Raw genomic sequence first — 23,149 nt, 5'->3', positions numbered from 1 at the left:
ACAACTGCAGCACCTACAACAGCTGCAACTACAACCGCAGCACCTACAACAGCTGCACCCACAACAACAGCACCCACAACAGCTCCACCTACAACAGCAGCACCCACAAACGCAGCAGATACAACTAATGCTCCTACAACTGCAGCACCTACAACAGCTGCACCCACAACTGCTGCTCCTACAACTGCAGCACCCACAACAGCTCCACCTACAACTACAGCACCTGCAACAGCTGCACCCACAACTGCAGCACCCACAACAGCTGCACCTACAACCGCAGCACCTACAACAGCTCCACCTACAACTACAGCACCAACAGCAGCTCCACCTACAACAACTGCAGCACCTACAACAGCTGCAACTACAACCGAAGCACCTACAAAAGCTTCACCCACAACAACAGCACCCACAACAGCTCCACCTACCACTGCAGCACCCACAACAGTAGCACCGACAACTGCAACACCTACAACAGCTGCATCCACAACTGCAGCACCAACAACCGCAGCACCTACAACTGCAGCACCTACAACGGCTGCACCCACGACAGCTCCACCCACAACAGCTGTACCTACAACGGCAGCACCTACAACTGCAACACCTACAACAGCTGCATCCACAACTAAAGCACCGAAAATTGCAACACCTACAACAGCTGCATCCACAACTGCAGCACCTACAACTGCAGCACCTACAACAGCTCCAACTACAACTGCAGCACCTACAACAGCTGCACCTACAACTGCAGTACCCACAACCGCTGCACCCACAACAGCTGCACTTACGACAGCTCCACCTACAACTGCAGCACCAACAACAGCTGCACCTACAACGGCTGCACCTACAACTGCATCACCAACAACAGCTGCACCTACAACTGCTGCACCCACAACCGCAGCACCTACAACAGCTGCACCCACAACAGCTGCACCTACAACTGCAGCACCCACAACCGCTGCACCCACAACAGCTGCACCCACAACATCTGCACTTACGACAGCTCCACCTACAACTGCAGCACCAACAACAGCTGCACTTACAACAGCTCCACCTACAACTGCAGCACCTACAACAGCTCCAACTACAACTGCAGTACCCACAACCGCAGCACACACAACCGCAGCACCTACAACAGCTCCACCTACAACTGCAGCACCAACAACAGCTCCACCTACAACTACAGCACCTGCAACAGCTGCACCCACAACTGCAGCACCTACAACAGCTGCACCCACAACAGCTGCACCTACAACTGCAGCACCCACAACCGCTGCACCCACAACAGCTGCACCCACAACATCTGCACTTACGACAGCTCCACCTAAAACTGCAGCACCAACAACAGCTGCACTTACAACAGCTCCACCTACAACTGCAGCACCTACAACAGCTCCAACTACAACTGCAGTACCCACAACCGCAGCACACACAACCGCAGCACCTACAACAGCTCCACCTACAACTGCAGCACCAACAACAGCTCCACCTACAACAACTGCAGCACCTACAACAGCTGCAACTACAACCGCAGCACCTACAACAGCTGCACCCACAACAACAGCACCCACAACAGCTCCACCTACAACTGCAGCACCTACAACTGCAGCACCAACAGCTGCACCTACAACGGCTGCACCTACAACTGCATCACCCACAACAGCTGTACCTACAACGGCTACACCTACAACTGCAGCACCTACAACAGCTGCATCCACAACTGCAGCACCTACAACTGCAGCACCTACAACAGCTCCAACTACAACTGCAGCACCTACAACTGCAGCACCTACAACGGCTGCACCTACAACTGCATCACCCACAACAGCTCCACCTACAACTGCAGCACCTTCAACAGCTGCACCCACAACAGCAGCACCCACAACTGCAGCACCTACAACAGCTGCATCCACAACTGCAGCACCTACAACTGCAGCACCTACAACAGCTCCAACTACAACTGCAGCACCTACAACAGCTGCACCTACAACTGCAGTACCCACAACCGCTGCACCCACAACAGCTGCACTTACGACAGCTCCACCTACAACTGCAGCACCAACAACAGCTGCACCTACAACGGCTGCACCTACAACTGCATCACCCACAACAGCTGCACCTACAACGGCTGCACCTACAACTGCATCACCAACAACAGCTGCACCTACAACTGCTGCACCCACAACCGCAGCACCTACAACAGCTGCACCCACAACAGCTGCACCTACAACTGCAGCACCCACAACCGCTGCACCCACAACAGCTGCACTTACGACAGCTCCACCTACAACTGCAGCACCTACAACAGCTGCACTTACAACAGCTCCACCTACAACTGCAGCACCTACAACAGCTCCAACTACAACTGCAGTACCCACAACCGCAGCACCTACAACAGCTCCACCTACAACTGCAGCACCAACAACAGCTCCACCTACAACAACTGCAGCACCTACAACAGCTGCAACTACAACCGCAGCACCTACAACAGCTGCACCCACAACAACAGCACCCACAACAGCTCCACCTACAACTGCAGCACCTTCAACAGCTGCACCCACAACAGCAGCACCCACAACTGCAGCACCTACAACAGCTGCATCCACAACTGCAGCACCTACAACTGCAGCACCTACAACAGCTCCAACTACAACTGCAGTACCCACAACCGCAGCACCCACAACCGCAGCACCTACAACAGCTCCACCTACAACTGCAGCACCAACAACAGCTCCACCTACAACAACTGCAGCACCTACAACAGCTGCAACTACAACCGCAGCACCTACAACAGCTGCACCCACAACAACAGCACCCACAACAGCTCCACCTACAACAGCAGCACCCACAAACGCAGCAGATACAACTAATGCTCCTACAACTGCAGCACCTACAACAGCTGCACTTACAACAGCTGCACCTACAACTTCAGCACCCACAACAGTTGCACCAACAACAGCTGCACCTATAATAGCACCAGTTTTTGTTCTCTCAGCAACCTTGCAAGAACCCTTCGTACCAGAACTCAATAATAGAAACAGCGACCAATTCAGGAATCTCGAATTAAGAGTTGTGACCGTGGTTAGTACTCACTTTCATCATTATTCTTTTTTGTGATCACAGTTTTTATTGAATTTTGTTACTGTATTCCTACTTCGTTCATATTCTGCATTTCCATTATTCCTACAGTGTGACATAATCTACAGAGCAAGATTTGGCTTCCTTTTTGTCCGCACTTTTGTGATCTTTTTCAGGTAACATTTCAAGTGTATGAAGTCCTAATAACATAACAATCATGTAGCAGTTGTCTATGTTAACATTTTTTATCAACATGTTCTTTCACATTGCAGACAAGGTCCAACACGAATGTCGACCACTGAAGCAGAGGTCGGCATTGAGTTCAATCGAACTGCTCCGGCCGCTGAAATCCCACAGGCTAATGATGTTGCAGAGACCTTAGTAGAAGCTGTGAATAACCCCAACAGCACCTTCAACCTCTCTATTGATGCCGCTTCTGTCGCTGTAATTCGTAAGTACATAGGCCTGCATTTCATTGTAATTCTTCTCTAACAAGTAATCTGCCAGAGTATGTGAGTTGATTTGTGTGCTTTCCTTGCTTGTTTAACAAAGAACACAATGTAAATATAAATATCATGAAGTTCGCAGTGGCATTAGCAAGGCTAATTAAACTGTGGTTCACCGAAGTGATAGCCATGTTGTAATTTTTAGGTTTGATCAAGAGAAAGCCCTCTGGCTATTATTCATTATCTCCATCTTTATTTGTTTTTTACAGAAATAAACATGACATCAAATTCTACAACTGCACCTCCCACCTTGAATACTACAGCTAATGCAAGTATGAGTACTGCAACCAGAACTCCTCCAACCATCACAATCGCAGTGGTACCTGCATCACCAGCAGCTGTAACATCCGAGGCGATCACAACGAGGCGATTAACTTTCAGATCTGCTGGAGAGACATTTACCACTGACTTGCTGAATCCATCATCTGCAGCGTTTCAAAGAAGAGCCTCATTGATAACGTCAAATGTAAGTAATGGATGATACGTTGTTTTTTTCAAAAATCAAGGGAAGAAGTGTCTTTATTGTGATTTTATTCCTGTTACTGAAATTATTTACAATAAATCATATTTTCATGCATTAAGAATAGGACAGATAGACAATCCGGTAGTTGTTGAAAGAAGGGTTATGGTGTTACAACTTACTTTTGTAGTTTGGAAAAAAACACAATCATCAAAAGAGAAATGCACAGCTTAAGAAAAAACAACCAAATTAAATATACAAATTCTTTTATTTAAACGATTTACTTGTATTTCTGCAGCTCATGCTGTTCTACCAAACAGCATTCGCTACTTTCCGGAACTTAACAGTGACTTCATTCAGGTAATTTTTCAATTTTCTTATGGCCGGATCTTAAGAGCTCTAATCATGAATGTTTACAAATTAAAAAATGTTACATTTTGTTTATTTAATTTGCAGTAATGGATCAATCATCAACAACATGGACGTTGCATTTGCATCCACTTCTGTTCCTGAAGGAACTCAAATTGGAAATGTTTTGGTTGAAGCAGCTTCAAACATCACAGCCTTCAATGTTGACCTCAACTCCATTGTTGTGAATGGCTCACGTAAGACATATTAAATAATGTTTTGCAAATCTTTTTTAGATTTGATGTTTTTTTATTTATTAAGGCTTCTGTCCCTGTAATTCGTAGGTATATAAGGCTGCATTTAATTGTAATGCTTTTGAGCCCTCTGGATACAGTTATTAATTTACTCCAATTTTATTCTTTTATTACAGTAATAAACATTCCATCAAATTCTACAACTGCACCTCCCACCTTGAATACTACAGCTAATGCAAGTATGAGTACTACAGCCAGAACTCCTCCAACCACCACAATCGCAGTGGTACCTGCATCACCAGCAGCTGTAACATCCGAGGCGGTCACAACGAGGCGATTGACTTTCAGATCTGCTGGAGACACATTTACCACTGACTTGCTGAATCCATCATCTGCAGCGTTTCAAAGAAGAGCCTCGTTGATAACGTCAACAGTACGTAATGGATGAAACATTATTTTTCTAAAAATTAAGGGAAAAAGTGACATTTTATTCCTGGTACTGAAACTATTTACAATAAATTATGTTTTCATGCATTGAGAATAGGACAGATAAACGATCCAGTAGTTGTTGAAAAAAAGGTTATAGTGTTACAACTTGCTGTTGCAGTTTGGAAAAAAACAATCATCAAAAGTAAAATGCACAGCTTAAGAAAAAACAACCAAATTAAATTTACAAGTACCTTTATTTGAACAATTTACTTGTATTTCTGCAGCTGGTGCCGTTCTATCTAAGAGCATTCCCTACGTTCCGCTCCTTAACAGTGACCTCGTTCAGGTAATTTTTTATTTTATTATAACAGGATCTTAAGAGCACTGAACATGAATGTTTACAAATTAAGTCAATATTACATTTTGTTGTTTCATTTGCAGTAATGGATCAATCATCAACAACATGACCATTGTATTTTCATCAACTTCTGGTCCTGAAGGAACTCAGATTGGAAATGTTTTGGTTGAAGCAGCTTCAACCATCACAGCCTTCAATGTCGACCTCAACTCCATTGTTGTGGATGGCTCACGTAAGACATATTAAATAATGTTTTACAAATCTTTTTGGGATTTTGTGTTTTTCATTTGTTAAAACTTCTGTCACTGTAATTCTTAGGTATATAGGACTGCATTTAATTGTAATGCTTTTGAACACAAAGAAATATACCCCATGTCACTAACAAGTAATCTGCCAGAGTCTCTGAGTTGGTTTGTGTGGTTTCCTGATCCTTCTTTGGCAAATCGGTTGTTTGACAAAGAACACATAATCTAAATATGAATATCATGAAGTCCACAGTGGCATTAGCAAGAGTACTCAACCTTTGATTTACCAAAGTGACGTGTTGCAGGGGTAGAAAGGGTGCGCTGGGAACCGCAAGGTTGGCGGTTTGAGCCCCTGCTGCCCCATGTTGAGCAAGGCACCTAACTCCTAATTGCTCCCTGGGCAAAATGTAAACAGCCATGGGTTAAAAATGCAATGTAAGTCGCTCTGGATAAAAGCGTCAGCTAAGGGACCTGTACTGTAGTGTAATGTTCTAATGTTTGGGTTGGATCAAGAGAAAGCTCTCTGGCTATTATTCATTATCTCCATCTTTATTTGTTTTTTACAGAACCAAACATTACTTCAAGTTCTACAACTGCACCCTCGAATTTGAATACTGCAGCACCCACAACAGCAGCACCTGTAACATCTCAGGCGGTCACAACGAGGCGATTGATTTTCCGATCTGCTGGAGAGACATTTACCACTGACTTGCTGAATCCATCATCTGCACCATTTCAAAGAAGAGCCTCATTGATAACGTCAACAGTAAGTAATGGATGATACGTTGTTTTTTTCAAATTCGAGGGAAAAAGGGACATTTTATGTCTGTACTGAATCTATTTACAATAAATCATATTTTCATGCATTGAAAATAGAACAGATAAACAATCTGGTAGTTGCTCAAAAAATGGTTATGGTGTTACAACTTGCTATTGTAGTTTGTCATCAAATCATCAAAAGAAAAATGCACTGCTTAAGAAAAAACAACCAAATTAAATAGACAAGTACTTTTATTTGAACAATATACTTGTGTTTCTGCAGCTCGTGCCATTCTACCTAAGAGCATTCCCTACATTCCGCTCCTTAACAGTGACCTCATTCAGGTAATTTGTTAATTTTATGATCTTAAGAGCACTGATTATAATACACATGTATTAATACAAATTAAACAATATTACATTTTGTTATTGCATTTGCAGTAATGGATCAATCATCAACAACATGGACCTTGGATTTTCGTCAACTTCTGTTCCTAATGGCACTCAGATTGGAAATGTTTTGGTTGAAGCAGCTTCAACAATCACAGCCTTCAATGTTGACCTGAACTCCATTGTTGTGGATGGCTCACGTAAGACATATTAAATAATATCTTACAAATCTTTTTTACATTTTATGTTTTTTATTTGTAAAAGTAATATCTTGTTTTTTTTCTCATTCATTACAGAGGTTTCAAGTGGAGTAAGCCACAAGATCAGTCTCATCACTGCATCCTTCCTTGTACTGTTGTCATGGATACTGTCAAACCAGCAATAGTATCATCGCTGACTCCTGTTAGAAAAGCCCTGATTGTATGACTGCCATCACTGGCATGACAAATGACTTCTTGATTATTGTCCAAGGAACCTTGTACATCTTTGGATAAACATATCATCAAATGTGCTTTAGCATTGACCGCACAGCATAATGACAGTGGAATAGATCTTTTGATCTGAACACGTTTGCGGCTGGAAATGTCCAGGATCATGGACCAAAAACAATATGTAGCCAATTTTAATAAGCCAGATGTCTTGCTCAGGGACACTTCAATATGGGGCAGCCGGGGCTCGAACCGCCAACCTTCCCAGCACCCCCTCTCTACCACAGCACCACGTCAACCCATATCAAATTGAATTAAATATTTGATTTAAAAAATGTGTTTAAAGCCTCTTCTTTTGTATTCTTTAAGATTTCTTGTTTTCTCTATTTTTGTTAGAACCTTTTTAACAATCATAACAACAAAATCTTGAATAATTAAAATCGTCTCTCGTAATGATTTGCCATTTCTGTCGTCAAAAAGCTAAAAGCCTTCTAAAAAATAAACTGACCATTTCTGGTAGGCACATTGCAAAATCAGTCAGGCAACACATGGTTAGATATAGAACAGTTTGTAAGGACATTCAAATTTACCCCCCTCAACCTTACAATTAATTAATATCACCTCCTCAAAAAAATTAACTCAGAGTTAGACTTATCTTAGCTTATTTATGTGAGAGATCTATTCACTTAAAGTAGCCCAGATAGCTACATTCATGCCACACCAGTGCAACACTTGTTGATTTATTTATTTAATTTTACCAATTGAACCCCACGGCCACTTATACACATAGATATATATTATTGTTATTTAATTTTCCCTGCTTTATGTTTTTCATCTCAAAAGGGTCACGCATGCACACCTACATGCACATACACGCACCATTCTCCGATACTCTGGCCATATGCTTGTTGGTTTGTTGCTAACTAATTTGTTATCCCCTTGTATCGTTCCTTAAAATCAAATCAAAATTATTTTTTCAACAGGACCATGGAAGTCACCTGATTAATTTTTGACTGGCTTTATTGAATGTATACATTACATCATTTCTGCCCTAATGAGTTTAGGAATTATGACAGTAGATAAAGGAAGAACCATGTTTTCGTACCTATTTACTCACAAGTATTCTGGTCAGATACAAAACATTTTATAAAAAGGACATTTACTTAATTTAAAAAGCAACAAAAGAGTAAATATCATGTTATCTATATTACTTACTATACTAATTAGAGTTTAATTTTTTTGCTATGTTTTTAAAAATTATATTCCATCCTACTCGCAATCATGCCCGAATAAAAGAAAAAAACAAACACTAATGTCAATTTGATATTTCCAATATCATAACTTTTTTCAAAGAGCAATAGTACAACGTGACAGCCTGAGGCTGGTCAAATGTGATAAACAGCTCAACTAAACATGAACACTAAGAATGCACGGCGAAATTCAACCTTTTTCTGTTTCTCCTCCTGCTTCTTCTGAAAAGCTAACTAACTTCCACGCTACTGGGAAGAAAACAAAAAAATATATACATATGTATATATATATATATATATATATATATAGTAGAGGTGTAACGATTCATTCACTGAATCGATTAATTGATTTATATTCCTGCGATCCAACTGAATCGATCTGTGCTCCGCAAATCGGTATTCAGGACAACATATATCGATTACAAATCGATTGAAATGGTACATAATCGATTGTATCGATACTTGGAAACTGCACATTGGATTTAAGTACAAAAACGGTATGGATGCGTGTTTGTTTGTTTGTTTTTTAGCACTTTAAACACGTTGAACGTTACTGGATTCAGTCTGCCTGACTGTGACGTCTTCAGTACGAAGTGGCAGCCGCGCGAAACTCTGAACAACAACAAAACACAGCGTGGAGGAGACGACTGCGAGCAAGACATTTACAAACCAACTTATCGATCCAGCGTGCGGGAACATTTTGGCTTTTGCAAACACGGAGGTGTTCTAAATAAGTCTGTCGCTGTTTGTAGAATGTGTAGAAGCCAAATAAAAAACACGGAAACACGACAAATCTTTCCAGCCATCTACTAAGGCGCCGTGGGATTAAACAACGCCGACAGTCAGGCGCCTGTAGCAGCGTCACCGCTGCAGCAGCAGCAGGTAACTGCAGCTCTGCAGACACCTCAGGCCTCGCCAGCACAAAACTCAGCATCACAGTAACAATTGCCAAGTTTAGCTGTAAAGACATGCGACCCTACAATGTGGTTGAAAATCCGGGGTTCTGTGAATTGATCCAAACATTGTGTAATTATTGTGTAATGTTTACATTGAAAATGGCACTTGATTCAAATAAAAGGTTAATACATTTGCCATTAATTGTCGTTTGCTTGTTTATAATATCCATAATTAATTTAAACCTGATTTCCTTACAAGAAACAACAGGGATCTCAGAAACTTTGCCTGCACTGTCCAGTAAAGTTACTGAATTGATTTCAAGTCACTGAATCAAATCGAATCGTTCTAAATTAACCCAGATCGTCCATGAATCAAATCGGCAACCATGAATCGCGATTTGAATCGAATCGTTACACCCCTAATATATAGTGTAACACATTGCATGTTTCACAATAAGCCAAACTATCATGAATATATTTTTGGCCATTATCTTATTAGCAGATTATACAACACATTACACCTCATGCATCAGGTATGTCTTGTCTTGTAACTTTGATAAGTCCTCTAAGGTCATACAAGGTCATAGATTTGCTGAGTCATTGCTGTGGCTATATCTCTGCTGTTGAGTTGTAGGAAAATTGTCTTTAGTCTAATTAATGAAAACCTACAAGAACTTAACTAAGAGTATTGGCAATGGAAGACGAAACCAACCTGCAATTAACCAACAATTTAATCGAAGGATTGTTGACGGTTGATCACCAGGAAGTACAAGACAAAAGAAAACCACAGGGATAGTCTTTGTTAACAAAGACATCACTAAGAGTAAAAGCTAAGCATAGCATCATAGAATAGGGTGACAGATGATCACTGCGTATTCATTATTTGCGGCATAACATAAGCTGACGTTGAAAGAAACGAGTAAAATTGAAAAGAAACATTTAAATGAGTGAAAACACATAAACACAAATGAGAAAAACGTTTAGTTTTAGCTAAAATGTTCTGTTGTAACCTCCACTGCCAGTGTAGAAAGGATATAGAATCTTGTTTTCATGAAAAACTAATCCGTAGTTGTGTCTCAAAGTTAATCACAATCAATGGGCTAATATCAATTTGGTCAAAAGCTTCAATAAAATTGTCATCAATCGATGAATGCATTTGATGTTGTTTTTACAGGTCAAGTTGATTTAAATAGTTTTCTTCCTAAAAGTATGAGGAGTAAAAAAAAACTAAAAATGAAATCATATATAATACTTTCATACTTCATATTAGCCAGGATTATCATGGAACTGCTTCAGAAGTACATTGAAGGTCCTTTAAATATGTAACATTTAACGAGGTGATGACTATATTATGCAGCTGCTGTTTACTTGTTATTGTTGGGGTTTTAAGTAGAAGTGAATGTCTAGTCATAGAATTTGTAGTACGTGTAATGATGTTTAGTGATAGAATTGTAGTTTGTGTGATGTTAGATTAGTTATTACATTAACATGTTAGATGAAGTGAATACAATGTGAATCAAACACAGTTTATAGTCTTTTAAAACGTAGAAACACACTACACATTTACATTCTGTTACAATGTGATGTTAAAACCTGGGAACGGATGCCAATTGCCGTTCTTTATGGATTTCTCCCAATTTTCTCCCCAAAAAGGGTTTTTTGGGAGTTTTTTCTCCTGTCAGGTAATAAAACGAACAACTTATTGCAAGGCAGCCGACTGAGGCAAATGTCTTGCGAATTGAACCACATGAACTGTTTAGATCTTATGATGAAGTGTGATGAACGAGGATCATTAATGATGGGTTGTTGTAATCAAAGTGTACTAGTTATAAGATGAAGACTTAAACGATGTATGCTTTGTTGGGTTCACTCATTGAGGCATAAAGCCACTTTATCAGTATTGAGTGCATTGGAATGTGAGGGACAGCTAGGTCAGAGAGGTTTCAGGTTACGGCTGCAGCTTCACACCTCGACGTGGAAGGGACAATGGAGGAGGTGACCCTTTGGAGAAGAGGCCAATGACATTCAAATGCACCAAAGAAGACACACCTCAAGAGTTTTAAAAGGACCAAAGCGGGGAAAAGACTGTTAGATCTTCTCCTGCAGCCGCGTTGATTATTCACTTTAGACTTGCTCAGGGAATTCTCTATTTCGCGAAATATTCCACTGTTCGCTTAGTATTTCACTTTGTAATTGTAATCCCTATTATGTTGTTTAGTCATTAAATACTTTTTGATTTTTGAATTTAAACGAATTGACTCATTCGTGTCCTCGTTTCCGGCCGGGACGAGAACAAAGGATTGAGGCCTCCCTCGAGAGCTTCCGCAACCCTTAACATTATTAAAATATGCTGCATTAGTTAAATTACGAAATCTAATCTAATTAACAGATGATATTCACTATGTACTAAATATAACCACTTCTTACCAAAAAATATTGATCTAATAAACCTTTTTCAGTCTATAAGTAGCTAAGCTTCAATGGGGATTATTGTTTTGTACTTTTGTCATATATTTTTATAAAATACTTTAGACATATTTTTTATTCTAACTTACTGTGACGTGGATGGAGCTTCCTTCTCCTTTTAAGTAAATGGAATGAGACTTGTTTTAATAGATCAAAAGAAGGAAACACTTAGCCAAGAATCCGAAAGAAATTATAGCTTACGATAATTAACTCGGGAGTGACGTCTTTGGCTTTCGATCGTGTCCCTATAAAAGACTGTAATTTATGTGATTTGTCACATCAAGTGTAAGGTTTCCTACATCCCAGGTGCAAAGTAAGCAAGAAAGGGGAATTCACAACCTTTCATCTCTGGTCTTCATCTGATAGATTCCTGTAAGTATATTTTTAAGTCAATAAACAGATTTCTGTATATTTATAGTCTCTGCATGTGTGTCAAAGAGAGAGATAAAGAGAAAGAGTTTGAATGTGTCTATACATACGTTCAGATTTTTTGAAGATATTTATGTATTTCATTGCTTTACTTTGATTGAAGATTACAGAAGAGATTTTCACTTATTACTAACATTTTTTTAACATTTCGTGGGATATTGTCTTTTTCTGATATTCATTTTTTAATCCAGTTCTATTAGTTTTTTTATCTCTTCATCACGTTTATGGAACAAGCGTTTTATTTTTTTCTTAGCATTGCACATGTATATATATTGACTACTTTAGCTACAAAACAATAACATATTATAAAATTCGGATTTTGTTTCCTGTTAAACGTGTGTTGTATTCCATACCTTGTCTCATAGTATAGAATCTCTGTCACTCAGGATTAGAATATTTTGAGACACTGTTTTGAAAAATATATATGTTTCCCTTTGAATGTTGTGTAAATTGAACGTACTGCTACAATGACCATAGTCATGTTCAAACTGAATACAGTATGCAACTTAAAAAGTTTCAAATACATGGAAGCTTTCATCATGTACCTATGTGACTGAACCCCTACGTTGATCAATTTGTAGGGATTCAAAACAAAAAAGATGGCTGTGGCACGGATTATATTAATCTTCCTGGTTATAATGGGTAAGCTAAGCATCAGATATGAATCACAATGACACAAGTAAAATGTAAGCTTTGTGTCGGTAATCATTTAATATTTCTTGAAATAGCAGTAACAAGTCCAGGTGCAACAACGACGACAACAGCTGCACCTACAACTGCAGCGCCCACAACAGCTGCACCTACAACTGCAGCACCTACAACTGCTGCACCTACAACTGCTGCACCTACAACCGCAGCACCTACAACCGCTGCACCTACAACAGCTGCACCCACAACAGCTGCACCCACAACTGCTGCACCTACAACTGCTGCACCTACAACAGCTGCACCCACAACAGCTGCACCTACAACTGCAGCACCCACAACAGCTGCACCCACAACTGCAGCACCTACAACAGCTGCACCTACAACTGCTGCACCTACAACTGCAGCACCTACAACAGCTGCACCAACAACTGCTGCACCTACAACTGCAGCACCTACAACTGCTGCACCTACAACCGCAGCACCTACAACCGCTGCACCTACAACAGCTGCACCCACAACAGCTGCACCCACAACTGCTGCACCTACAACTGCTGCACCTACAACAGCTGCACCCACAACAGCTGCACCTACAACTGCAGCACCCACAACAGCTGCACCTACAACTGCAGCACCTACAACAGCTGCACCTACAACTGCTGCACCTGCAACTGCAGCACCTACAACAGCTGCACCAACAACTGCTGCACCTACAACTGCAGCACCTACAACTGCTGCACCTACAACTGCAGCACCTACAACTGCTGCGCCTACAACTGCAGCGCCTACAACTGCTGCGCCTACAACAGCTGCACCTACAACTGCTGCACCTACAACAGCGGCACCCACAACAGCTGCACCCACAACAGCTGCACCTACAACTGCTGCACCTACAACTGCTGCGCCTACAACTGCTGCACCCACAACAGCTGCACCCACAACAGCTGCACCTACAACTGCAGCACCCACAACAGCTGCACCTACAACAGCTGCACCTACAACTGCTGCACCTACAACTGCAGCACCTACAACTGCTGCACCTGCACCAGTTGTTGTTGTCACAGCAACCTTGGCAGAACCATTCACAGCTCAACTCATGGATAGAAGCAGCAGTCAATTCATGACTCTCGAGACAAGAGTTCTATCTTCGGTCAGTACTCACTGTGATCTTTTTTGTCTTTTGTTATGGCAGTTTTTAATAAAATTTGAGAGATTGCTGTATTTCTAATTCTTTCATGTTATCTATTTTCTTCATTCCTACAGTTTAATTCAGTCTACATGGCCCGATTTGGCTCGATGTTTTCCAACTCTCGTGTCAGTGAGTTCAGGTAAAACCTCAAATTTTGAGAGTCATATAGTCTTCATTCCCAATATTTTGATTTAATGATGACACATATGAAATATATAAATCACGTCTATAATTTGCTGAATTTATATTCTTTCACAATGCAGACCAGCTACGGCGGCAACACGAACGTCTAATACTGAAGCAGTGGTCGACATTGTGTTCACTCCGGATGCTGAAATCCCACAGGCTGCTGACGTAGCACAGACCTTGATAGACGCTGCGAATAACAACAGTCTCTCCGACCTCGGTGTTGATCCAGAGTCTGTCCGTGCAGTTTGTAAGTATATTGCCTGCATAAAATGGTAATGCTTTTGAACGCAATGAAATATACAGCTTGTCATTAATAATTAATCTAGTCAGTATTTGACAAATCGCTTATCCCAACCGCAGCACCTACAACAGCTGCACCTACAACTGCAGCACCCACAACAGCTGCACCTACAACTGCAGCACCCACAACAGCTGCACCTACAACTGCTGCACCTACCACTGCAGCACCTACAACAGCTGCACCTACAACAGCTGCACCTGTAACAACTGAGGCGGTCACAACAAGGCGACTGTCTTTCAGATCTGCTGGAGAGACATTTATCACTGACTTGCTAAATACATCATCTGCAGCGTTTCAAAGAAGAGCCTCATTGATAACGTCAAATGTAAGTAATGGATGGATGAAACATTATTTATTGTAAATGGAAAAAAAGTTTTTTTTATTCCTGGTGAGTTTTCAAAGAAAAAAATATTTACAGTCAGTTTTACATTCATTCATAGAAAATAGGAGAGATAAACAATCCACAAGTTATCAATAAACACCAAAAACATATATATCTTTTCATTTAAACAATTTACTTCTATTTCTGCAGCTCGAGCCGTTCTACCAAAGAGCATTTACTTCGTTCCGCTCCTTAACAGTGACTTCATTCAGGTAATTTGTTAATTTTATTGTGACCAGATATTAAGTGCACTGATCATCAATGTATTCCAAATAAATAATACTACATATTGTTATTTCATTTGCAGTAATGGTTCAATCATCAACAACATGGACATTGGATTTGCATCAGCTTCTGTTCCTAATGGCACTCAGATTGGAAATGTTTTGATTCAAGCAGCTTCAAACATCACAGTCTTCAATGTTGACCTGAACTCCATTTTCGTGGATGGCTCACGTGAGACATATTAAACAATATCTCACAAATATTTTTTCCATTTTATGTTTTTTATTTGTAAAAGTAATATCATGTTTTCTTTTCTCATTCATTACAGAGGTTTCAAGTGGAGTAAGCCACAAGATCAGTCTCATCACTGCATCCTTCCTCGTACTGTCGTCATGGATACTGTCAAACCAGCAATAGTATCATCGCTGACTCCTGTTAGAAAAGCCCTGATTGTATGACTGCCATCACTGGCATGACAAATGACTTCTTGATTATTGAATGATATTTTTGTTCTAAATTTTACACTGTATTTTTGGTGTTTAAATTAATGCACGTCAAATTCATATTCAGGTTTTACTTGATATTACAGCATTACATAACACTCCATGACTGTATCAGAGAAAATATTGTACAGGGAAGATTTAAGGAATACACTGCAGCTCACCATGAGCTGAGTATCCCAATGATGAACAAATATATGGGCATAGATTTGTATTATGATATACATAATATTATATATGTGTAAAAGTAAAAAATATAAAATCTTTCTTCTGACTTCTTTTTACTGTCTTTTTGTTCATACAAACTGTATTCATGTAATATTCATAGCTCTATTCTGGGAGATTTCTTGTTTGTTCAACTTTTGTCAGAAACTACAATGAACCGTAATAAAAAATCTTAAATAATTAAAGTCGTCTCTTGTTTATTGTTTAGCAATGTTAAGGGAAAAGTGTAATAGAGATTCTTCAATGTCGCACCACAGCTTTTGTTGGGCGAGTAATTCCAGTTTGCTAAGAAAAATAACTGTGAGGCGATCAACGTTGACTTCGCATTTTCGATTCTTCCGTCTATTCAAACGCTATTCAAAGTGAGAAATAAAAGCGCCGACGACGACGACGAATGAGAAAAAAATAATCAAAACGGGAATTATTTGCTTTCTGAAAAAATGAAAAAAAAGGAAGAAATAAACAAGCGTCGTGAATGAGAAAGAAAGAAGCAGCTTATTTGTAGGCTGCTGCTCATCGGCGGAAGCGGAAGTGGGAAACAAACGGATTAGTGTAATGTAACGCGCATCATCCCGGGCGCACCAGCCCTCACACCACCGTCCAAAATAAACCTCATGCAGTCTGAACAACGCTGCCTGCGACCCAGCCCGGATCGACTGGTCTTCGGCGAGGACTCGGGCTCGTTGTCCCGGACCGTCTTCCGCGCGTTTAACGTCGCGCGGGTCACCCGCCATCCGTGGAAGCGGGACATGGGAACAGATGGCGCATCCGAGCGGGCCTGCGGGGCTACTGACGCGGACTATTAGGGCCGAGATGCAGACGAGTACCGGCCAATGAAACAAAACAAAAAACAACAACAACGGGGGGATAAAGAAAAGAGGAGTTGTCGTTAGCTTTTGCACGGACGACCCCCCCGCCGCGCGTTTGACCGAGAGCAATAAACAGATTGAACACATGGATGAGTGACGTCTAACATAATCCCCTCTCCTCCCCCATCCCCCCCACCGCCCACCCGCTAACGGACGTGTCCCTGTCTCGCTGAACAATGGTTGACAACCGCTACGCCACGGCTCTGGTCATCGCCGGCGTGCTGAGCGCGCTGGCCACCGTGTACCTGTCGGTGGCCGTCGGCACGCAGCACTGGTACCAGTACAGCAGCCCCGCCGTGCGCGGCGAGGCCAACGTGTCCGAGCTGCGCTCCCTGTACGAGGAGTTCATGGACGGGGAGTTCGACGAGAAGGCCTACAGCGACACTTTGTTCCGCCTCAACGGCACCGTGGGCCTGTGGTGGCGGTGCGTGCTCGCCCCCGCCGACGCCGCCGCCGACGCCGCGCACTGGCACAGAGAGCGAGGTATGTTTGGCGGAGCGTAAACGCGCGCATTACGCACGTAGGGGCTCCACTTTGTCGGGTGGTGCTATCATCGTGGCAAGTGTGGAGTAACTGTCTGTAAAGGGAGAGCGTTCGGCACCCTGATGCTGTCAGATCCGTCTCGTGACGCTATCAGCTGAACTCCACCTAAACATTCCTGTCTACATAATTTAGTTGATAGTTGAGTTGATTATTATAATGGTAATAAACCATTCTTGTCTATTTTGAAAATTCTCTGGGTGTACAAGTTGGCCTTTCTTCAATAGCGTGTCCGCGAAAGATGCACACAACTATTGATGCATTATGCCGTTGGCTCTGTGCGAACTGTTAATAAGCCTTTTTGTTTTCAGATGCCAAGATGATGCTGGAGTGCCGCAGCTTCACTGTCTCTCAGCAGCTCACTCCCAAGTACAAAGAACCGGGCAACCACAACAGTGGAGAGGACTTGCTGCGCACCTGTGAGTCCCGTCACAAACACCCGTCTTAAAACTCGGTTTGCTCCGTCATATATAAGGCGAATGAAGACCGTAGTGACTGATGAACCCACGAACCCACACTTTTCTGTGTCTTCTTGCGTGTCTGCATAGATATGTGGAGGAGCCAATTTCTGCTGCCACTGGTGTCCTTGGGCCTGGTCGTGTTGGCAGGCCTCATCGGGTTCTGTGCCTGCCTCTGCCAAAGCCTCGCCCCTACACTCGGTGTCGGGATACTGCACCTCCTGGCCGGTAAGACCTGTTCGGCCGCAGTTAAAGCACTTTAAAGTAACCGGCAGTTTGTTTTGTATGGGTCTCCCAAATTGTTAAAAGGTTGATGCTTTACGCGATAGGATATAAATAAGTGCAAGGTTTTAACCCTTGCTGATGTCCAAGGTATTTCAGTTAGAGTCCCGTGGGCTTCTGTATGGTATCAACATTATGATTCTAACATTTACTAACCATAAACTGCAACTTAGCCTGATGAAAAAGTCATTCATTTCGCAGGCATTTTGTCATAAACCTTACGTGTTAAACAAATCGAAGATTTTACTTTATAATGGCACTTGATAAGAAGTCACAGGATCACCAATGTCAGTAGGATTTATCCTCTAGGGACCATGATTTTGGGCAGAAACTCTGACGGCAAATCATCTGATATTTAGACCAACAGCTAGTGTTGCATAAAGAACTCAACAATAGACTTGTGTGCACAGACTATTTTTTGGCCAAAAAACCCCCAACAACATCGTCATTTTGTGTCCCACAGGCCTCTGCACCTTAGCCACAGTGTGCTGCTACCTGGCCGGGATGGACCTGCTCCACAGGGTGTCGATGCTGCCCGATAAGGTGGACGGCTCTCTGGGCTGGTCCCTCTACTTGGCCCTCATTTCCTCGCCGCTGCACATGATGGCCGCTGCGCTGCTTGTGTGGGCGGCACGCAGCCACAGTCAGACCTACTACCGCATGAGCGCCTACCGGGTGGCGTAGAGATTCAGCTCTGGGTCTCTGCCCCGTTGGGATGTATCTATGCCTGACCCGTCATTAAGACACGTTTTATAATGGTCTCAGACGGACGGGTTAATCTGTTCGTTTTCCCTCTCTCGCCACCAAACCGGAAAGAATTTTCTGTTTGCCAGTTTTATATTACATATTACATTATGAAGCCACAGGGCAACATGCTCACAACTCAAAAACATGTCATCATTTTTTTTTTTAAGACAATGTTTTAATATTTAAATATTTTAGCAACTCCTCAATCAGTACAACAAAGGGTTGCATCAACGTCACCCTGCTTACAAAATGTTCAGCCGGTCCATGTACTCAAGGGTTTGAGTATTGAAGTCACAGACAGCGAAAGTCACAGACGGGTGTGGTCAAATTCCTCCTTTATTATACCTGTAAAAGCACTTGGCTGCACGGGTTTACTGGACACACCCGTTATGTGTTTTGTTGTTCCAGCAAGACGGAATGCCTGTAATTATTGTCAATAATTAGTTTCTTGTGACTGGTTTGCAAATGTTAGCGGAGACGACGATGGCGTATATAGTGTTCTGTTACAAAAGGTGTAGACTCCCTTGTGGGTATTTATATATTAAGGGCCATTGTTACGGTCCGATTATGTTTCTGTTTATGATTTGTTAAGTAAATTATATTTCTGTTTTCAAGCAGAGTTTTTTACATTTTGACATGTTTGGTCGGCTGTAGCAGGAAAGATCAAAAGATCTTTGTTTTTTTCACCATTTACTTTTATTACTTTTACGATGTGTTTCCTTTTGTGAATTCAGTTGTTTGTTGTTGTGTATTTGATTTATACAATTGTTTGTTTCATTTTAAAGACACGTTTACCACCATTTCAATTCAACAGGATTAAAGGTAAATATGTTTCCCTGTTAGACATTATGAATGTAGACTAAAGGCCATATTGTGATAAACGACACGATTACTCTGCACTTAAATTATTTTTTAACATATCCTCAATATTGTGGTCAGTTGTGAATTTCTACTCTTGGAAAACACAAGTGTCTCAAAAAGAAACAATTTTAGCAAAACAAACATTACCCTAAAAACTATGATCTATGTTTTCATATATATATATATGTCTGTGTAATGAAATGTGTGTGTCAGATTTTCTATATTCAGCCCTTTAATTGAAAACATCGTTCCATTCCTGAATCCAGTGTGACGTAAATATAAGTATGTCCATGTACGACTGTGCTATTGTGAATGTGTTGTTCACTCCCGTTCTGAGCTCAAACGGTTAATAAAAAGTACAACTAAATATCAAATGTGAGTGTAAGCGAGTTTCAATCAACCGCTGCCGTTTCAATAAAAGCTCTTTGTCAAATTTATTTCACAGTCACATCAGTCTCATCTAGTCGGGCCCATCCTCATTCCTCCTCCTCATTCCTCCTCCTCCTCCTCCATGTGGGCTTGTCGCTCTCGCTCCGTCTGCACGCGGATGGCTGGAACCATCACACGCCTCTTCCTCGCCAGCGACAGGGCGATGCCCTTCTCGTAATACGCGCATTCGTTGATGAAGAAAGGGTAGAGCGCTTCGTCTCCTTTGTACCTCAGAGTTTCCCCTGAGAAAGTCTGGAACAGCGGGTCCTCCGGGTGGAGCAGGCAGAAATCTTGGTCCTGGCGGGGGTTAAAAAAAACTGTTTTGAAAGTGCAACATTCTAGAAGTCACATATAATATATAGAGCAAGCCGCCATTTGAACGCTTTGTGGCTTGGGACTTAAGGTTATGATGCTTAACAACAATCCAAGCATTAAACATTAAGAATTGTGTTTAGGTTTTTTGAACACAGATGAATGGATTACAGGCCTACAGTGTATATTAGAATAAGTTGTTTAACACCTCTAAATACCAGGGAGGGAACTAAGTATAGTTAATCCGATTACTTAACTTAATTACAATTACGTAAAACAAGAGTGCGTCAAAAAAAAATACATTTGAGGAGTAATCTATTTCTCGCTTTCTAATCTTCAACACTGAGTGCTGATGATTACCATTTTGGTAAAGTACAGTTTCATAACTTTTAATGGAGGCCCGACCTGTTTTATGATCACTGCTTTGTAAACAGGCATAATTGCTGGCGTAGGTGGTGGAATTTTTATTGTTGAACAGGAACCGGCCACACAGCACGCACAGTTGAGTCATTTGTTTCTGTGTCCCGTGGCGTGAGGTAGTTTACATTTACATTTACATTGCTGGCATTATTATTGTACGTCCTGCCTGGTTTATTCAGACGTGAATGTTTCTTTTAAATCCGGCATTGTCTTTGAATAGAGCCTCCGGCTACGAGTGGCTTTCACACCGTACCTGGAGCTGAGGATGAATGGCCGCTGTGATGTTGCGAGTCTCGCTGTCTCTCGGGTAGTCGATGTGCTTGATCATGGTGAACACGTCCACGTATTCTCCTTCAAAAGTACTACCTGTGATTGAAAGAGCGGCTTAAAACACGTCCGCGAAAAAAAAGGGGGGGGGGGGGCTTGAGAGATGCAGAAAGTTTGGGAAGTCCAGTACCTGAGTTGAAGAAACAGACCCAATCGAGCATGTGCTGCACGCCAGCTTTCATTGCCGCGTAGACGTTGGACCTCACCACGCCGTGGGGCTGCGGCCCGATCTCCATGGCTGCAGAGAATGGATTTAAGACCATGAGTACGACCGGCGTCCGGTTGCTTTTTCGACGAACCGGCGTTATTGTGGACGTAGGAAAAGCTCACCAAAGCCGTGCTTCCCCACCGAATCGAGGGAATATGACTCTTTGTGGGGGACGTCGAAATGAATGTACCTCATGGGTATGTCTGGCATCTTCCTCTGAAAACGACAAGTCACTCTTAACCTCAGGTGTCCGAGTGTCTCAGTTCTGTGTTTTTTCGTTTAACGGTTAAACGCGCTGGGGTTGATTTTACCGGAGTGTGCGCTTGCCTGCAGGTGTCGAAATATGTGCAGGCAGATCCAGTCGCAGTCGGAGTAGGCGATGAGGCACAGGCCCATGTTGGCCGTGGTGTTGTGGAGGTCGCACACGAGCTCCACGGCGCCGGGACTTCCTTTGGGACCCAGCGTGGCGTTCAGTTCGCGGGATCTGATCATCTCGTAGGGCACAGCGCCCGGCAAGGGACCCCTGGGAGACAGAGAAACCATCCGACCTGATCAGCATCAGCACCATCATCAGCACCATCGTCGTCATCACGACGGGGGGAGGGGGGGGGCGTGAGAGGCATCGCCTCGCCTTACTTCAGGGCGGCGTGGGTGAAGCAGCGGTTGAGGTCGGTGTCGACGTATCGGCGGCACTGCAGCACGGCTCGCGGGTTGGCGAGCACCGTCAACACTGACGGGGGCTGCTCTTCCGCCTCCTCCTCCTCCTCCTCCTTCTTCTCCATCACTTCCTTCCTCCCCTTCAGCAGCTCCCTCACCAAGTACACCCCGGAAAGCTCGTTGCCGTGGGTACCGCCGCACACGGCAACCCGGGACAACCTGGGCAAGCGCACCACCTCGTCCACCTCCATCTGAGCGAGACACAGGACGAGGGGTTGATGCAGGAAGCTTATTTCATTTTTTTTACTGTATGTTCCAGTTTCCAGTTCTGAGCGGCACATGCTCCGCTCACACACACACACGCGCACACACCAGTCAAGGCCTTTTTTGTTCTGCGTGGATCAATATTGAATGATGAAGAAGCACGCGTTACGATTCACTTACCTAAATTACCTCGTGTGTCCCGGAAACGGGACTGGAAACGGCAAAGGGTCAGTTGCTGCTTCAGCACTGAGATTAAAAGGTCTTTAAAGTCTCTGTAACTCGACGCGAAGCCGGGTCGGCTCCACGTTCACAAACCGGGACGGGTGGGACGGGGGGTGTTGAAATGTATGAAGAGGATTTGTTCTATGCGTCTTTCCCCGTCTCTCCCATCCAGTCCCTCTCCCCTGCCGATTACCCTCTCCCACCTCCTCCCAGGCTTTCATGCAGTTTCACCGACTCAGCATTTCCATCCCTCCCACTGTACAGGCTGTGGAGGCCTGTTGTGCAAACGCTCACCTTGTCCCCCACCACCTCTCGTCCACTGCACTGTGGCGTGGGGGGGGGGGGGGCGTGGCCTGAGTGTGACGAGGCCTGCATCAGCCGCTAACTGTAAGCCCCCCCCCCTCCCACAATTACCTCTGCCCCATGTATAGGATGGAATGTTCCAGTTTACCTTTCACAGATTTTAGCTCAAAATAAATCTGCTGGCATGACACAGCAGGAGAGGCGCCTGTGATGGAGGGGATGGAGGGTGGGGGGGGAAGAAACAGCTCCTCAAACCCAGAAACTAAACAGCAGCTGATTTAAAGAGAACCCTTAAATTGTA

General features: G+C 42.9%; 3 protein-coding genes and 1 non-coding gene across 4 annotated transcripts; 3 read left to right on the top strand and 1 right to left on the bottom strand.

Moving 5' to 3' along the window:
* The first annotated feature begins 2,888 nt into the window (after positions 1 to 2,888).
* On the top strand, positions 2,889 to 7,698 carry LOC120822145 (uncharacterized). The gene is made up of 13 exons (XR_013468438.1): positions 2,889 to 3,078; positions 3,187 to 3,251; positions 3,348 to 3,526; positions 3,791 to 4,047; positions 4,340 to 4,401; positions 4,498 to 4,646; positions 4,820 to 5,076; positions 5,357 to 5,418; positions 5,514 to 5,662; positions 6,242 to 6,441; positions 6,718 to 6,779; positions 6,876 to 7,024; positions 7,121 to 7,698. It is a non-coding gene; the product is annotated as an uncharacterized LOC120822145 (transcript).
* A 2,981-nt stretch (positions 7,699 to 10,679) lies between these two features.
* LOC120822706 (uncharacterized) lies at positions 10,680 to 16,134 on the top strand. Its single transcript, XM_078107447.1, has 9 exons — positions 10,680 to 10,707; positions 12,875 to 12,935; positions 13,022 to 14,088; positions 14,202 to 14,266; positions 14,391 to 14,563; positions 14,677 to 14,942; positions 15,150 to 15,211; positions 15,307 to 15,455; positions 15,553 to 16,134. Exons 1-3 carry the CDS (start codon positions 10,680 to 10,682, stop codon positions 14,040 to 14,042), a joined length of 1,110 nt encoding a protein of 369 aa, XP_077963573.1. The 3' UTR covers positions 14,043 to 14,088; positions 14,202 to 14,266; positions 14,391 to 14,563; positions 14,677 to 14,942; positions 15,150 to 15,211; positions 15,307 to 15,455; positions 15,553 to 16,134.
* Positions 16,135 to 16,342: 208 nt separating this feature from the next.
* LOC120822704 (claudin domain-containing protein 1) lies at positions 16,343 to 20,080 on the top strand. The gene is made up of 4 exons (XM_040182550.2): positions 16,343 to 17,301; positions 17,670 to 17,777; positions 17,907 to 18,044; positions 18,562 to 20,080. Exons 1-4 carry the CDS (start codon positions 16,995 to 16,997, stop codon positions 18,780 to 18,782), a joined length of 774 nt encoding a protein of 257 aa, XP_040038484.1. The 5' UTR covers positions 16,343 to 16,994; the 3' UTR covers positions 18,783 to 20,080.
* LOC120822705 (N-acyl-aromatic-L-amino acid amidohydrolase (carboxylate-forming) B) lies at positions 19,549 to 22,873 on the bottom strand. The gene is made up of 7 exons (XM_078107222.1): positions 22,504 to 22,873; positions 22,039 to 22,310; positions 21,730 to 21,925; positions 21,525 to 21,618; positions 21,325 to 21,432; positions 21,121 to 21,233; positions 19,549 to 20,432 (listed from the first exon to the last, which is right to left on the bottom strand). The coding sequence occupies exons 2-7, from the start codon at positions 22,308 to 22,310 to the stop codon at positions 20,196 to 20,198; spliced, it is 1,020 nt and encodes a 339-aa protein (XP_077963348.1). The 5' UTR covers positions 22,504 to 22,873; the 3' UTR covers positions 19,549 to 20,195.
* Between the last annotated feature and the right edge of the window lie 276 nt (positions 22,874 to 23,149).

The sequence above is a fragment of the Gasterosteus aculeatus genome, chromosome 7 (genome assembly GCF_964276395.1).
Source record: "Gasterosteus aculeatus chromosome 7, fGasAcu3.hap1.1, whole genome shotgun sequence".
Taxonomy (NCBI): domain Eukaryota; kingdom Metazoa; phylum Chordata; class Actinopteri; order Perciformes; family Gasterosteidae; genus Gasterosteus; species Gasterosteus aculeatus.
Note: the sequence above shows the minus strand (reverse complement) of the source record. Positions and strands in the feature narration are given on the sequence as shown.